At 42.4% G+C, this 16,879-nt stretch overlaps 1 protein-coding gene across 1 annotated transcript; it reads right to left on the bottom strand.

Annotated features, from left to right (window-relative positions):
* Window positions 1–521: 521 nt before the first annotated feature.
* Window positions 522–15,951, bottom strand: LOC106612625 (zinc finger FYVE domain-containing protein 1). Its single transcript, XM_014213965.3, has 11 exons — window positions 15,719–15,951; window positions 7,627–8,131; window positions 7,039–7,259; window positions 6,693–6,799; window positions 5,997–6,105; window positions 5,692–5,789; window positions 5,381–5,498; window positions 4,863–5,033; window positions 4,337–4,526; window positions 3,752–3,850; window positions 522–3,483 (listed from the first exon to the last, which is right to left on the bottom strand). Exons 1-11 carry the CDS (start codon window positions 15,833–15,835, stop codon window positions 3,251–3,253), a joined length of 1,968 nt encoding a protein of 655 aa, XP_014069440.1. The 5' UTR covers window positions 15,836–15,951; the 3' UTR covers window positions 522–3,250.
* Window positions 15,952–16,879: the final 928 nt, after the last annotated feature.

Genomic DNA, 16,879 nt, shown 5'->3' with positions numbered 1-16,879 from the left:
ACATTTTTTAATAATGGATTTAAATGGTGCTCCGTGGGATGTTCAAAGTTTCTGATATTTTTTTATAACCCAACCCTGATCTGTACTTCCTCCACAACTTTGTCCCTGACCTGTTTGGAGAGCTCCTTGGTCTTCATAGTGCCGCTTGCTTGGTGGTGTCCCTTGCTCAATGGTGTTGCAGACTCTGAGGCCGCGCCGACAAGACAATGGACTTGATCGGACAGCTCAGAGCCTCTGCTCTTTTCTGTCCATAGAAACAAAATGGATTGGTGGAAGAGGCAGGGCAGGCCAAGAGCAAGGAAGGAAGGTGTGGTCAAGCAAGGCATCCCCTTAGGCAGACTCTGGGGCCTTTCAGAACAGGTGTATATATACACTGAGATCATGTGACAGATCATGTGCACACAGGTGGACTTCAACTAATTATGGGACTTCTGAAGGTAAATGGTTGCACCAGATCTTATTTAGGGGATTCTTAGCAAAAGATGTGAATACATATGCACGTACCACTTTAAAAAAAATAATAATTTGAAACAAGTTATTTTTTTAATTTCACTTCAACAATTTGGACTATTTTGTGTCAGTCCATTACATCAAATCCAAATAAAAATCAATTTAAATTACAGGTTGTAATGCAACAAAATAGGAAAAACGCCAAGGGGTGTGAATACTTTAGCAAGGCACTGTAAGTTATTGTGAGAAAACTGGTCACACACTGGTTGAACTGTATTTCAACATCCCTCTTTATTTAGGTTGATGGGATGACATTGACACAATGACGTTAATTCAAAAATACCATTTTAGTATCAACATTTAAACAAGTTCAAATAAAACGTCTAATCAAATATGAAATTCAATTTAATTTCAACCACACCAAGATACTGTATATGGAATATAAGATGTGGAATTCTCAACGCACTTTAAACATAAACATAGTTCTGATGATTATGTTGAAATTCGATTGATGTAACAACCTGTTAGTTAGGTTAAGTCATTGTATTTAAGTTTTACCCTAATTTCAATGTTTACAATGCTGGTTGAAATGAGATGAACAGTACTGGTTGATGACTTTTTGGAAATCCAAATGTTTTTTCCCCACATACATTCCACATCACAATAGGTTGACAAATGAAGTTGATTCAGCCAGTGTGTGCCCAGTGGGATGGCTTCAGTTATTTAAAATTCAGACAAGTCTGATTTAAAACATTTTTTAAAAATCAAGATTGTCATATACCCAGAATCTCATAGTATATACACATTGAATAAAACAATTGGTTATGACTATACAGAAGGCCAGTATTATAGGATCCAGTACTTTGTAAAGAGAATAAAATCTGATGGAGAAATGAAATTGCCTTTTTAATTCGGCAAACATGTCAGTCACATCAATGGATACTGGATAGACGATATTACTGCAAATGCAAATAATCTGTGCTTTACATAAGCAAGCAATTCAATTTGAGATTTCTTCCAAAAATAACACTAGCTAATAATTCTAATAATTAAACTGGTTGTTTGGATCCTGGATGCCTGATAACAGTACCATCATGACATGTTCATGTTGCTGTCCGAACCATCTCATCTTTATCTCAACTCGCACATTATTTCCCCTTGCTTCCAGACTAGCATATATTTTGGTATAGCGGGGTTAATATAAACCTCGCTGTCTGCCTGTCCAACCTTGGAAACTATGTTTAACTCTTCAATTTCTGTGACCAGACGAGACAACCTTTTCTGAGCTAGGCGAAATCACGCATCAAAGCCATTATCATGAACAAATCCAAGTAAATGCCAATAGAAAACAGCTCAAACGGAAATGTAGCTAGTGTACGGTCATTCCAGGTTCAATGTTTGACTTGACTGAGCTGAAGTTGGCTAGCTAGTGACACAAAAGTTATCTTGCTTGCATAGCAACCATTTTGTTTAGTAGAACTGACCATCCTGTTGCATAGCAACTATGCAAAAATCTTTAAAAACTAGGTCGCATCTGTAGCAACATGACCAAAATAACCAGATTTTTGTCCGCACTATATCTCCTGGTAGAATGACATTTTATGAATTTACTTATCAAAATAAAGTTCACAAAAATATGTAACTCATTGTTATTATAATATGTTGGTAACAGATTTCTAAAAACAATAAGGCATGCAAGGCAGTGCTGCATCATGAATACAGTCACAGGCAAATGGGTCGACTCCACTCTAGCGTCGGGCCGAACAACGCCATTTACCTTTGACTGTATTCATGCTATAGCCCTGCCTCTTGTGCCTTTTCACTAACTAAACCCTCAGTATTCATTAAAAATAATGTGCTTGTTTCAAAACATCAATGGATCCCAAAAGTGCCCACCTGTTAAGATACTATACCCCTTTCACACTAGTGAGCCGAGCCCAGCAGTACTGCACTGGTTAATAATCCACCCTAGTTGCTGGAACCATGCTGGAAAGGACAATGTTAAAGGAAAGTACATGAGCCAGCACAGTATGGATGGGGTCAGCAAGACAGTGTGAAAAACGGTACTAATGTCAACTGGAATGTCTGCATGTGACATCTTTATTCATTTTCCTGTCTTGGGCATCAACTCAAAACCATGGCACACTGCCCGAGATCGCATTCAGGGAGGAAGAGCATGTTGTGATGTCACTTCATGTGTCTCCTCTGTCAGGTTACCATGGTTACATGGCTGTTACTCCTTGGTGTGGTCTGAGGAAAAGGCTTGGCTGGCCACTACAGCCCACAACTGAATTAAAATATAATCTAACCTAACTCATCAATGTTCAGCCATTCCTAACAGGTAAGAATGATATTAAGATTCTTCCCGGTCGCAAGTAAAGGAGAGATCTGTGTGCAAACAGAAAAGTTGACGGGCTAATGTCTTTCAGTGCAAACAGTGGGTTGTTTGGAGGGGGGTTTTCTCAGTCTGGTAAGATTGCACATCTTCTACACTCAGTAATTTACAACTGTCTCAGCTTTCCAGTTGTCAGAAGTCCAGTTCTTGTCCCGCTAGTTTAGTTCTTGGTTTTTAGGCAGTCGATATCAGATGAGGCAGTCCCATGTTTAGAGTGCTACCTCAGCACATCACTCGAGTGCCTTCCCCATAGGGCAGGGGTCACCTGGATTGGGTATTTTTCTCTTAAAGGTCAGTGGCTCATAGCGCACAGAGAGACAAAGATAAGCAAAATGTGGTGTGCCGTGGCATCTCACTAGATTTCAGATGCCTCGTAGCACAGTATCCCTGGTGTCTGCCCTGACATCACAGGCTGCCCTTGTGGCTGGCGCAGTGGTCACAGACGCGGACAGGGTGGTCCCAGCCACGGGAGGGCACGGGGCAGCTCTTTGAGGAGCAACCGCTGCAGACACCCTGGCCACACGCCCGGCAGTGGTGCTTGGACATACTGGGGGTGAAGGCTTTGCTGCACCTGTGGCACTGCACGATCTGCTGGTCGGGGATCCAGTAGTCAGGCCGGGCCACTCCCTTCACAAAGCCTGGAACATGGAGGAGAGCGAGATAAATAAATAGCTGTAAAAACAGTAGTTGCCATTGACAGTCAGAGCAGAGGATAAAGACTGTAATCTTTGTGAATATAATATTCAATGTTGTATCTTGTGGATTTCTGTCTGCATATGCTGTAAAATGTCTATAGTTCCTGGTGAAGTTTTTTTCCCCAAGTGTTTTTGTGAATACACAGAGACATTTATACTAGCTAGCTTTATTTGTAATGCGTTTCTCAAACACGACGCTAGCCGTACTCACACAGAGGGTAGTCCACTGCAGTGGTGATCATGTCTAGAGTAGACTGGGCCACCTCTGTCACCCTGCGGGCCATCAGCCCACGCGGCTCCACCACAGACACTACAGGACACAGAGAGGGACCAACAGAGCCATCAGGATCACTGGAAAACATGTTCTTTTAACCTCTATTTAACTAGGAAGTCCCTTGAGAGTCGTCGTCTTTCGAGGGAGACATGAATGAACACTTACTATTCACATCAAACACCTTGGTTGTCTCCCAAACTGAACCCTATTCTCTTTGTTAGTGTACTACTTTTGGCCAGAGCCCAATGGGTCCAAATAAGTAAAGTAAGAAGGTAAGTCTTCGGCAAGTAAGCGTTGTCCGAGCCAGAATGGCCCACCTCGGTCAATAGTTCAGTATAAAAGGAACTGGGTACCATTTAGGACACATCCCTCATTCATTGTCCCATTCATTCATTACAAAATAATAATAACACATTTGACTAAAAACTGATCCTGAATCAGACTAAGTAGGAGGTAACATCAGGTTTTACATTAACATCCATGGCCCAACACTGATCCTAAAACATTAGCTGGTATCCTGACCCTGGTTGGTGGTTTCGGTCCCTCCCTGGCGGTGGCAGGCGTCACAGACCCGGACGGGGGTGCTTCCCCAGCCCCTCTCGGGTACGGGCATCCTGCGGGTGGAGCAGGCCTGGCAGAAGCCCTCGCCACACCAACGACAGTGGTGCTTCCTCTCTGCCTCCTCAAAGGGCTTCTTACAGCAGTGACACGCCTGGGGGACAGGGACAGAGCACAATAATGATTAGAATGTCAAGAGCCAGTAGTCAAAACTATACACTCACAACCATACCGAACCACACAAACAACTCTGTTCAGTGCCACATTTGAGAATTAAAAACAGCCAATTGTTGGTTTTACTCACTATAATGATGATATATTGGGTTTAGAATTAATGCAACGTCATTTTGGTATTTGGGCACTGGGTCTATCACCTCAATAAAACGAGCTATTCTTAGGGCTCTGCTATCTGTTCAAAAAGCCTGTGAGTGTGTTGCTGGTCTAGATGCCGTGTTGCTGGTTCGATGATGCTGTGAGAGTGATGACTCACGGTGATGTCCGTGTTGGGTCTCCAATAGAGCGGGGCCACCTGGTCAGTGAGCCAGGAGGTGACAGCCTTGGTGGGGCCCGTGCTGTACTCCGACACAGACTGGATCACAAAGTTCATCCCATCCAGCACCCTCTGTGCCGCATTCTGGTGGTCCGTCAGGAAGGCCTCAGACTGGACATAGAGACAGAGAGAGCAACTGTCAGAAGGAGAGCCCATCTTTGAATGTATTTGATATCTACGTTGGCAGTGTGTATTGATGATGACCATGACACATTGAAGTCCAGTGTGCAGTGTTGACCTTGCCAGTGCAAGGTAACATCATCTTTATTAACCTTTGATAGCTGACATACTTTCAAAGTTAAATATATGCCAGACACTTTGCATATAAATTCCAACCTGTTCAGTCGCAAATGCCTCTAAATATTCTCACTGACACTTCAATTGAGCATGAGTGACTGTTTGTATGTAGTTCCTGCCAGTACAATGAAGGGTGTGTAGGACTAGGCGGCTCTGCTCACCTCCTCCCAGACGTGTTTGACCTCGGGCCGCACCACGCCGCTCTCTGGGTCCTGGTTGCCCAGCCAGTACTGCCGGCTGCGGTAGATGATGCCACAGCTGCCACACTCCAGGACATACCTGGCAGGACAGGTGCACCGTGGAGAGAGTGGAAGGAAATATATAGTGCATTGGCTTAGATGGCAGAGTGGATTCTATGTATCTGTGAATGAGTGGTACTTCATTAACTGGATGGTTGAAAGGGACATCTTTAATACCATCAAAAAGTCAATGTGTGTGTGTGCAAAGAGTCCAGATTACATCAACAACTCACCCAGACCAGGCATACTTTGCCAACCCAAACCAGGGGTTGTCTGTGGAGGCTGAGGTTTTAGGAATGACAATAACCTCCCTGCCCCCCTCATAGCACCTCTGCGTGGGTAGGACCAGATCAGGGAGAGAGCACACAACGTATGATTAATGCTAGCTTCATACCCTTGGTTCATGCATTTGCTAGTACTACAAATTGTTCAACACCATCTCCACAGGATTCAATCCTATATAGAATACTTTCTTGTCAGATCACATCAATAAGTCTATATTGTTTCAACCCATATGACCATATGTGAAATGTCTTACCTTGCAGATGAGGACCTTGTTGTTGTACTGGTGAGCGTACTGACACAGTCCGTCTGCCAGGTGAGGGACCCTGTCTCTTAGATGGTTCATCCCATTCTTACAGCGGATACTGAGGGGAAAGAAAACAAGGACAACTAATCCATCCATCACATACTTCACATCTCTGATCACCTGCCATGTTGGTGGATGGCCAAAAGGCATCGCTCCTTTTCTTCTAGCGGCATAAGATGTTAGACGTGCATCATAACACATTTATAACGGTGACAAACAAGGCTTCATACTCAAGCAGTGAGAGCCTGTTAAACCAATGCCTAATTCTGGATATGAACACCAATCAGTATGTTTAGGGAAAATGTGGTTTCTGATCTAGCTCAAATTTCCAAAGTTAAAGAAGTCGCTGTACATAATGAAACACCCATAGAGATGTATGATTTACATAGGACAGACATACTTTTATGCTTCCTTTGTGGCAACCCATCTGGGAGGGACACATATCCTAGCACTACCTGCTCACGTGCAGCAGGTGAATACACCATTCATCAGTGCACACTGTAGCAAAACATGGAAAATGGTTTGCAATGAAAACGAGAGCTTCAATTGGACAAATGCAAGTTAGTCCCTCCCCATTTAGTTTTGATTCATGTGATAGAGTTACTCAGAGCAGATACATGCAGCAGACACAGGGAAGTCACTTACTTGCAGCTGAGGCAGACTGAAGAGCAGGTGAAGTATTCGTCAGGGAAGAAGGAGTAGAGGGGGATTTTGTCGTCTAAGATCTCCCCACAGAACCTGTCACTCAGGGCCTGGAGAGGAGGGGAGAAGGAGAGAGAGGTGACGCCCAGGGGATGGAAGGGGAGGAGCCAAGCAGGGTCATGAGGTCAAAACAAACAAACAAACATTCATTCATTCATTGGTTGGTTTTGGAAAGGCCTATTTACCCAGACAAGCACATAATTCCCATGAACATTAGCTAGTACTGGCATTACCTGTCTATCAAACAAATGAATTATGCAACAATGCAAAGAGATAAACACACACATACCTGCAGAGCGCTGAAGACGATGGCAGGTTGACGGGGCGATCGGGTGGCAGTGTTCCTGACTTGGTGGCGTACAGCCTCCAGGAGCAGAGAGTAGTTGGTCGGTGGAGTGATGGTCTGTGTGCCCACGTACTGCACTGAGCTAAAGGCCTCTGTACCCAGGCCCAGGTCATGGAAGCGCCTCTGGAGCTGAGTGTCTGCATAGCCAGGGACATCTGTTCGCTCTGTGGGGACAAAGTAGAACAATGTCATGGGTTGAGTTCACACACCCAACTGACTGTTGAGTAAATAGTGTAGTATGTGTTACTTTAGTAGTTGTATCTGTGGGTGTGTCTCACCCAGTGTAATAGCTGGTTGTGATTCTGAATTGAAGTAATATGTTAGCGTGTTTTTGTTCAATTCAATAAAAAAAAGTAAATATTTATTCCCAAGGTGCAATTACTTTGGGCAAATGAGTCTGAAACAACATGACAGCATAATCTAACCATTCCACAATGTGTTGTCTGACACCACTCATGAGCAAATTGTTGTGTAACGCATTTATAGAAACATATGATTGCATGTTAGTGACTGGGCCTCTCCTGTACATACCATGTCCCAGTAGCTGGGTGTGGGTGGTCTCCTGGAATACGATGACCGCCGGCCCCAGAGAGGAGAGGGGAACGTCCATGCCACAGCGGCTGGAGAGGGCGCGCAGCTCGGGGGTGAAGTGCTTCAGGTAGGCCCCTGATGCGCTGCTTAGGAACTGGAACATGTCGTTGTGCAGCCTCTCGGCCCGTGTGCGGTACACCACCACGTCCGATACGGCCAGCACCTTCAGCAGCAGACGCATGCGCTGGTTCTGGTTGACCGCCGCCCCCAGCAGGCCCTCTGTGTCCAGAGCCACCAGGCCCAGCCCGGGGTCAAAGGCGGCCCACACGCCCACTGTGCAGGAGCTGGGGGACTTGGAGGTGTAGAATATGGTATCCCCGCCAAACAGGATGTGGTTGAGGGTGTGGGACTTGCCGTCGCCCGTGTTGCCAAAGATGGAGAGGACCTTGACGCCCTGCATGTCCCCGCAGCCCAGCCTCTCCAGGAACTGAGCCTCATCATGGACCTGGGTTAATGTTGGAGAGGATGGGAGATCAAGTTGTTATAGTTAGCTGTAGGACGTTATGTTGTCAAATACATGTCAAATTACTTTTCCTGTAGGAGCAATTTAGGCTTACTTATGTGGTTGTTGTGGATATAGTTTATCTATCTTTATTCCACTTAATGTGTACACTAGAGGGCACTATATCGATTTGGGTCATGGGTTACATGTATAGGCATACAGGTGACCAGGAAGTATAGAAGCAGATAGGTATGGCGAGAATACATGCAGATGTAATTACCATAGGCGCATATTGTAGTTCCAAATGTGTTAATGGTGAGCAGGGTAAGAACAACCACATAAACAGGACAAATGGCTCCTACATTAGCATTTGGCTTAACAATTATGTTATCAAAGGTAACTTTACACTGACAAGTAGTCACAGGGCTCAACCTTACCCTTATTCATGACTCAAATTGCATTTCATTACAATGAGCCATTGGACATCCCCTTTAGCCTTGTGAGGAAAAATGTCCCGATGCTCCGATGATACCCAAATCCTCTGTCTAAATGCAAATACGCCTTTGCAGTTTTTGAAACATTTGTAAGGGCCAATTTCAACGTTAAACGTTTCCTTGGTGTTAAACACAGTCTGTGAACAAACTTAAAATGTATAAGTTGATGGTTCGGTTTACGGGATGCCAAGGTCATATTTATCCATATTCTGTTCCAGTTAAATGGTTGTTCAGATTCAATTAGATCTGTGGACCATACTTTAATGGCTATCCCAGAATGAGCTTTCCAAAAGTTGTTTCTATATTTAGGAGATCAGTCCTTTTGGGAGCCCAGATAATTTATTTATAAATCCCATCATTGGATGGTTCGGCAGTTGGATTTCCCAAGGGATTCCATAGGAAAAAAGGAAATAGTAAATATTTAGTCCATGATATCAGTAAGGGTATGGGGATTCCACATTTGGACCATTGGGGGGGCAAAAGGCCACCTTCCAGTTAACAAGACATTATTGTAAAATATTGGAGTATGGGCATGCCATTTTGATTCCTAGTTACATTGCTTTTCAGTTTTGCGCCAAATAATAATAAGCCTTGAGGGTAGTTTTCATTATTTAAGGGATACTGTATATCAGTGAAGACCACTTCTTCCAGGGTAATACGAGACACCATATTTCTCTCTATACTCAGCCAGGGGGGCAGAAGAATTATGTCTAAACCAATTTAGGATGTGGCGGAAATACAATTCAAAGTTTGGGTCGGATAGTCCTCCTACGTCTTTCCCTTTTTGTAAATTGATTTATTTTATCCTGAGTCGTTTACATTGCCATATACACTAACTATCAAAAGTTTGGCGTCACTTAACCTTGTTTTTGAAAGAAAAGCAAATTTTTTGTCCATTAAAATAACATCAAATTGATCAGAAATACAGTGTAGACATTGTTAATGTTTTAAATGACCATTGTAGCTGGAAATGCCAGATTGTTTTATGGAATATCTACATAGACGTATAGAGGCCCATTATCAGCAACCATCACCCCGTGTTCCAATGGCACATTGTGTTAGCTAATCCAAGTTCATCATCTTAAAAAGGCTAATTGATCATTAGAAAACCTTTTGCAATTATGTTAGCACAGCTGAAAACTGTTGTCCTGATTAAAGAAGCAATAAAACTGGCCTTATTTAGACTAGTTGAGTATCTGGAGCATCAGCATTTGTGGGTTCGATTACAAGCTCAAAATGGCCAAAAACAAAGAACTTTCTTCTGAAACTGCCAAGAAATTGCCTAAGAAACTGAAGATGTCGTATAACGCTGTGTACTACTCCCTTCACAGAACAGCGCAAACTGGCTCTAACCAGAATAGAAAGAGGAGTGGGAGGCGCCGGTGAACAACTGAGCAAGAGGACAAGTACGTTAGTGTCTAGTTTGAGAAACAGACACCTCACAAGTCCTCAACTGGCAGCTTCATTAAATAGTACCTGCAAAACACCAGTCTCAATGTTAACAGTGAAGAGGCGACTCCGGGATGCTGGCCTTCTAGGCAGAGTTCCTCTGTCCAGTGTCTGTGTTATTTTGCCCATTTTAATCTTTTATTTTTATTGGCCAGTCTGAGATATGGCTTTTTCTATGCAATTCTGCCTAGAAGGCCAGCCTCCCGGAGTCGCCTCTTCACTGTTGACATTGAGACTGGTGTTTTGCGGGTACAATTTAATGAAGCTGCCAGTTGAGGACTTGTGAGGTGTCTGTTTCTCAAACTAGACACTAACGTCCTTGTCTTCACTGTCTTCACTGTTGACGTAAGCCAATTTTGGAGGGAAAAAAATGGTTTCCCCTCTGTGTTATTCTCTTTGATATTTGTCTTAGACATTTGTATTAAGAATATTGGAAGCAGTAATAATTTGTCATACAGAGAATAGTTTGTCTGGATTTCATGAATCAGAAATGCCCTAAACTAAACTGTTGTTCTGGTCTGTCCTCTCTCGAGGTTATGGCGAAGGTGACCACAGATGGTATCTAGATGCATGGAAGGGATACTGGAGCTGACCCCCACGACATTGGGGGACCTAAAAGCATAGGCGGGAGTCCCCTCGATGTCCAGGGGATCACAAATTGATCACAGAATGTAGGATTTTGTAGTAATGAAACATTGAAAAAGCCATCAGCTCTTTTACGAGAAACTGAAATTTGAAGTTGGCAGTAGTAAGTGTAGTGGTCAGACTAGCTCTTATGTCAAATTCCTATTTTTTTTAAGAAACTAGGGTTGTAGATAGTAGTATGAAATATATTTGTGAGAATGATTTACACCTGTTTGACTAGAAAGTGTGCTCTTTTGCCTTAGGAATATGTGCTCATCAGGAATCAATGAGGTTGTAATCAGAGACTATATGCTGGAGAGCCTTGGTTGATTGTAGTTATTCATATTAGATTTGTCCCACATGTCATTCATGTCTGTCCCAATAACCAGATGGAAGGAATTCAGCTAATTCTAACAATATGCTGTTCAGAGAATGAGAATTAAAAAAACGTAGGATCATATGAATTTGGAGCGTACACATTAATGAAAGGGCATTTTCTTTCCATTATGGATACATTTAAGGAAAGTGATTCTGCCTTCTGGGTCTTCCCCCTTACACAAGATGGTAATTTTTAGTTTCTTATGTATCATTATGATTACACCTTTAGTTTTGTTTGGGGTTGATGAAAAAGCAGACAGTTTGTACAAATGGTTCTTTATTCTATGAGCCCTTTTGGAGCAGGTGTGTTTCTTGGAGCATTGCTATATCTACATGGTTTCTTGCTAGGGTATCAAGACACCCGGAAAGTTTAATAGGACAGCTTAGGAATTTCAAATTCACCCCTTCCTGGACTCTACAAGGTGTGTCAAGTTGGCTGGATGTCCTTCGGGTGGTGGACCATTCTTGATACACATGGGAAACCGTTGAGCGCGAAAAACCCAGCAGCGTTGCATTCCTTGACACACTCAAACCGGTGCGCCTGGCACCTACTTCCATACCCCGTTCAAAGGCACTTAAATATTGTGTCTTGCCAATTCACAGTCTGAACGGCACACCGTGTCTCAATTGTCTCAAGGCTTAAAAATCCTTCTTTAATTAGTGGATTTAATAAGTGACATCAATAAGGGATCATAGCTTTCAACTGGATTAATCTGGTCAGTCGATGTCATGGGAAAAGTAAGTGTTCCTAATATTTTGAACACTCAGTGTATGTGCTTTTTAAATCATGCTCATCTAGTGTGGAGGTTGATGGGAGAACAATAAGAAAACCAGCTGATATTGCCAATCATTTTGCAGATTTTCTTTTACAAAGAAAATTAATTTACTGAGCGATAATGTAAACACTCATTCTTCCAAACAAGCTATTGTCCAATGGATTGATGATCATATTATGACCAAAAAAACCTGCTCTTTTAGCCTACAAATGGTGTCAGTAGAGGAGGTGTTAAACCTATTGAAGCCATTAACCAATGGAAAATCTACAGGTTATGATTTTATGGAGAGAAAAAAAAGCGCTATGCTGCTCCACAGATTGCAGCTCCACTGAAATACATATTTAATTGGTCACTGGAAAATGCATGGAAGCATGCTAAACTGTGTCCAATCCCGAAAGAAAGCAAAGAACCCACTACTCCTGCTAATAGTCGACCAATTAGTCTACTCCTTTCACTCAGTAATATATTGGAGGGTATTGTGAGTAGACATATGTACATGAAAAATAATGATCTGATTACAGCCAATCAGCATGCTTATCGCAAAAACCATTCCACTACCACTGCATTTGTTGACATGACTGACAAGTGGCTCCTTGCTATGGATAATGGCAGGTTTGTGGGTGTACTATTTTTAGATTTCAATGCAGCATTTGATTTAGTGGATCATTAAATAATTTTGACAAAATTATTTCATTATGGGTTTAAGGCAGCAGCATTGAGTTGAGTACAGTCATATCTGACAGGATACAGTCCACCTATATCAATGGGTTGTTTTCTTCCCCTCATGCTTTAAACTGTGGAATACCGCAGGGCAGCTGCCTTGGGCCACTTCTTTACTTAATATATACCAAAGACCTTCCTTATGCCTTATCTGAAACTCAAGCTACTATATTTGCAGATACTACAATTTATACTGCAAGACAAATCAGTACAGCAAGCTCTACCAGTAGTTCAGGGAAATATCAGGGAGTGGGTTTGCCGGAACAAACTTGTTTTGAACACCAAGAAAACCAAGGTTATGTTGGTCTGTTCCACCAGGAAAAGGCCAACACAGTATGGGATACAATTACGTATGGGGGAGTACAAATTGAGGAAGTGGCAGAAACCAAACTACTAGGGGTGCAGCTAAACAACTGCTTATTATCATGGTCGTTTCAAATAACTCATCTATGTAATAAAACAAATTAAAACTGCACACGTGATCGGAACCATAGCTAAATAATTACCGGGAAAGATTCAAGCATTAATTGGGAGTCAAGTGAACTACTGTCCTGTGGTCAAACAACCCAAGCATTAATTGGGAGTCTGGTGAACTACTGTTCTGTGGTCTGGGTAAATGCATCAGCAAGTTAAATGAGGAGGCTGCAGATTGCTCAGAACAAAGCAGCAAGGATTGTTTTAAGGTGGAGATATGGTTATTCTGTTGTAGTCATGATCAATTCTCTTGGTTGGTCATAAATCAACAAGATAATTGAAAAAAACATGCTTATTTTATTTCACAATGTACACCACTTAAAACGGCCAAACTATTCACACCAGTATTCAGTTGGTAAGAGGCAGACATTCAGTAAATACTAGGAATAGATTGTCCACCATCTGTGTTATCCAGACAGAAAAGAGAAATTGGCAAAATAACATTTTGATTTAGAGCAATAAAGAAATGGAATAATTTATCTGAGCAAACCAGAAACCTTTCAATATATAAATTCAAACAATACTTTAGAACCATTTAAATATAATACATTGGAAGGTATGGTAGATGAAGGAATCAATTTATCTTTTCAGACTGTTAGAGTATTTATCTGGTTAATATGTCAGTGTATTATGTCTGTTTGTAACAGTGTGTTATGTGAAAATGTGATCGTATTATAAATTGTATTTCAATGTTTAAGGACTCTTGGAAGATTAGTCCAAATGAAGACTAAAAGAGATCCTAATAAAATCAAATCAATCTATACTATGTACAAAAAACATGAAGATGTATTTGTAAAAACACCGCCTCCAAACGAGACTACACTTCCTCCCCTCCAATTTCCGCTTCAAACAACCCCAATGGAGCATAACTGGGAAGGAAGTTTAGGACCTCGGATGGGGGCTGATGGCTGTGCGTTTCATAATGCAACTTTGCTAAACTGCATACAGTAGGTGTATCTTTTGTAATCAAAAGATTCTTTCTCCTACATGTGAAAGTTAAGTTCCATAGGTTTCCAAAATGGAATTGCACACTGGATTATTAATGTTTCTAAATGTTAAAACAAAGCGTTGGGATTGTAGTTCATTGATCCAGCTGTGGTCCTGATGTTCAATTGAGAACTCAAGGTCTGGGTAGCTAGCCATAGCCCCTTGGGCTCTCGATAGCTAGGCTCAACCCTACAAGGGAGTTAATTAGCTTCAGTCAAGACTTGTGTGGCTAGCTGCTTTCAGGAGCTCCCAATTGTATTGGGTGTTGCTCCCAATTGTATTGGGTGTTGCTCCCAATTGTATTGGGTGTTGCTCCCAATTGTATTGGGTGTTGCTCCCAATTGTATTGGGTGTTGCTCCCAATTGTATTGGGTTGCATAAAAACAGTACACGGGAAGCCAGAAGTTAAAAACGATTCCCTTTCAACTTACAGTGCCAATGGGCATGATGGTTGGTCATTATGATGGGGGAATTTGAGACAGATTATCTGAAGAATCGTATTATTAAACAGACTTTCCAAACGTGGGTCTATTGTAGACCCAATTTATTTTGACGAGGTAAGCAGAGAAAAAGTGAGTCTGCAACAGACCCACGTTTGGAAAGTCTGTTTAATAATATGATCATTTAAATATTTTGTCTCAAATACCCCCCAGTCATAATGACCAACCATCATGCCCACCGGTACAGTAAATCAATGTGTAATTGTACTTAACTTTTGGCTTCCCGCGGACTGTTTTTGTGCAACCTGTATGTAAATACACCCAGGTTGCTAAAAGCAGCTAGAGTGTGGTGATTGCACAGCCTGATTCATTGGGGACTTTCCTGAAAGGAAACTGAAACAAGGCCAGTCATGACAGACCATAGAGATAGATAGAGGTCTAATATTTATATCTGCGCCAATATAGCGTCTGTGACAGCATGGGCAGCGCCATTGAGGCTACAACCCATAGGAATCCCCACCCAGTTGACTACTTTAAAATGGGGAAGCCCTCAATGGCACTGCCAATGCCAAAACTGCCTTTTGGTCACTAGAGGCCTCTATAATTCTCTATGTGACAGACATCAAGGTATAATCCTCCTGCCCTTTTGAAAACAACTATCTTTAACGTTAAGTATGACTAGCTAGTCAAAGTTACATGGCTAAGTTAGATAATTCTTATCAAGTTAGCTGCGTGTCGACCATTTCGACAAAATTCCTACAAAATAATAGCCAGGGCTCCCGAGTGGCGCAGCGGTCTAAGGCACTGCATCTCAGTGCTAGAGGCGTCACTACAGACCCTGGTTCGATCCATAGCTGTATCACAACATAGTGCGGCGCACAAATGGCCCAGCGTCGTCTGTGTTAGGGGAGGTTTGGCCGGCATTGTAAAATAAGAATTTGTTCTTAACTGACTTGCCGAGTTAAATAAAGGTTAAATATTATTTTAACAATAAATACTGTTCATTGGCTACAAGGTTATGTTCGACGAGGCCCATGTCAACATAACGAGTAACGTTAACGATAGCTAACTAACACCGTAGTTGGCTGTTACTTGTGCCAGACGGGATGGCAACGTGACATATTTCATTTTGTTAACACAAACATGAAAGCTGGCTAATGTTACCCTTTGGCCAACCAGTGTGGACTTTGTTTTCATTCTTCCTAGCCAGTTAACGTTAGTTGCGTGCTAGCAAACCGACGTCGTTACCTGCAGATTTTCTTGTTCATCAACCAAAAGAAAACTACGACCATTTTCCGGGTGATCTTCTGTTTTTATGTGACAAAGCGATACCTCCTCCATTTCTTTCATCAGTACTTCGGACATTGTTATTAAACCATCCCTGGTAATAGAAACTTCCCCCACTCCCGAAAACAACAATACAACACATGGATTGGTGAGGTAGGAGCCATCAGCAATGGAGCACGCAAAAGACAACGTAGTTACGTGAGAAGTGTTCTGTCGTATACTCAGCAGCAGCACCATCTTGTGGTGAATATGCACAGTGGCACGAACTCAATGAACACTGCATAATTAGTGAAAACCACTGAACGAAAGGGTAGAGAGCACACAATTAGATGCTGGACCGCCTAGAGTCCAATTAGCATAATAAAAAATAACACATCTAGAGATATGTTTTTTGCATGGCCTGAGGTTCAATTTACTGCATCCGCCGATGTCAGCCTTCCGCATCTGCGGTGAAAGGTGAAATAGCTTTGTCAGACCATGAGACTTCTGGAAAATCGGTCTTCTCACGAAAACATCAGTAGCGTCGGAAGTGTTATAACCACTAACTATTATGACCCCTCTATGGAAAGGTGAGAATCTCAAACACATGTCGTCTACATGCTACGGAGCAGGTTTTACATTTACGTCATTTAGCAGACGCTCTTACATTTACATTTGCATTACATTTGAGTCATTTAGCAGACGCTCTTATCCAGAGCGACTTACAGTAGTGAATGCATACATTTCATACATGTTTTTTTTTTTTTTTCTGTGCTGGCCCCCCGTGGGAATCGAACCCACAACCCTGGTGTTGCAAACACCATGCTCTACCAACTGAGCTACAGGGAAGGCCAGAGCGCTCTTATCCAGAGCGACTTACAACTGTTTTCTGTTTTCATCAAGGATCGCTCTGTACTTTACTCCGTTCATCTTTCCCTTGATCCTGACAAGTCTCCCAGTCCCTTCCGCTGATAAACATCCCCACAGCATGATGCTGCCACCACAATTTTTCACCGTAGGGATGGTGCCAGGTTTCCTCCAGATGTGACGCTTGGCATTCAGGCCAAAGAGTTCAATATTGGTTTCATCAGACCAGAGAATCTTGTTTCTCATGGTCTGAGAGTCCTTTAGGTGCTTTTTGGC

Source organism: Salmo salar, chromosome 09 (assembly GCF_965601325.2).
Source record: "Salmo salar chromosome 09, fSalSal1, whole genome shotgun sequence".
Classification (NCBI taxonomy): domain Eukaryota; kingdom Metazoa; phylum Chordata; class Actinopteri; order Salmoniformes; family Salmonidae; genus Salmo; species Salmo salar.
The sequence above is the reverse complement of the archived record's forward strand: the minus strand, read 5'-3'. Positions and strand labels throughout refer to the sequence as shown.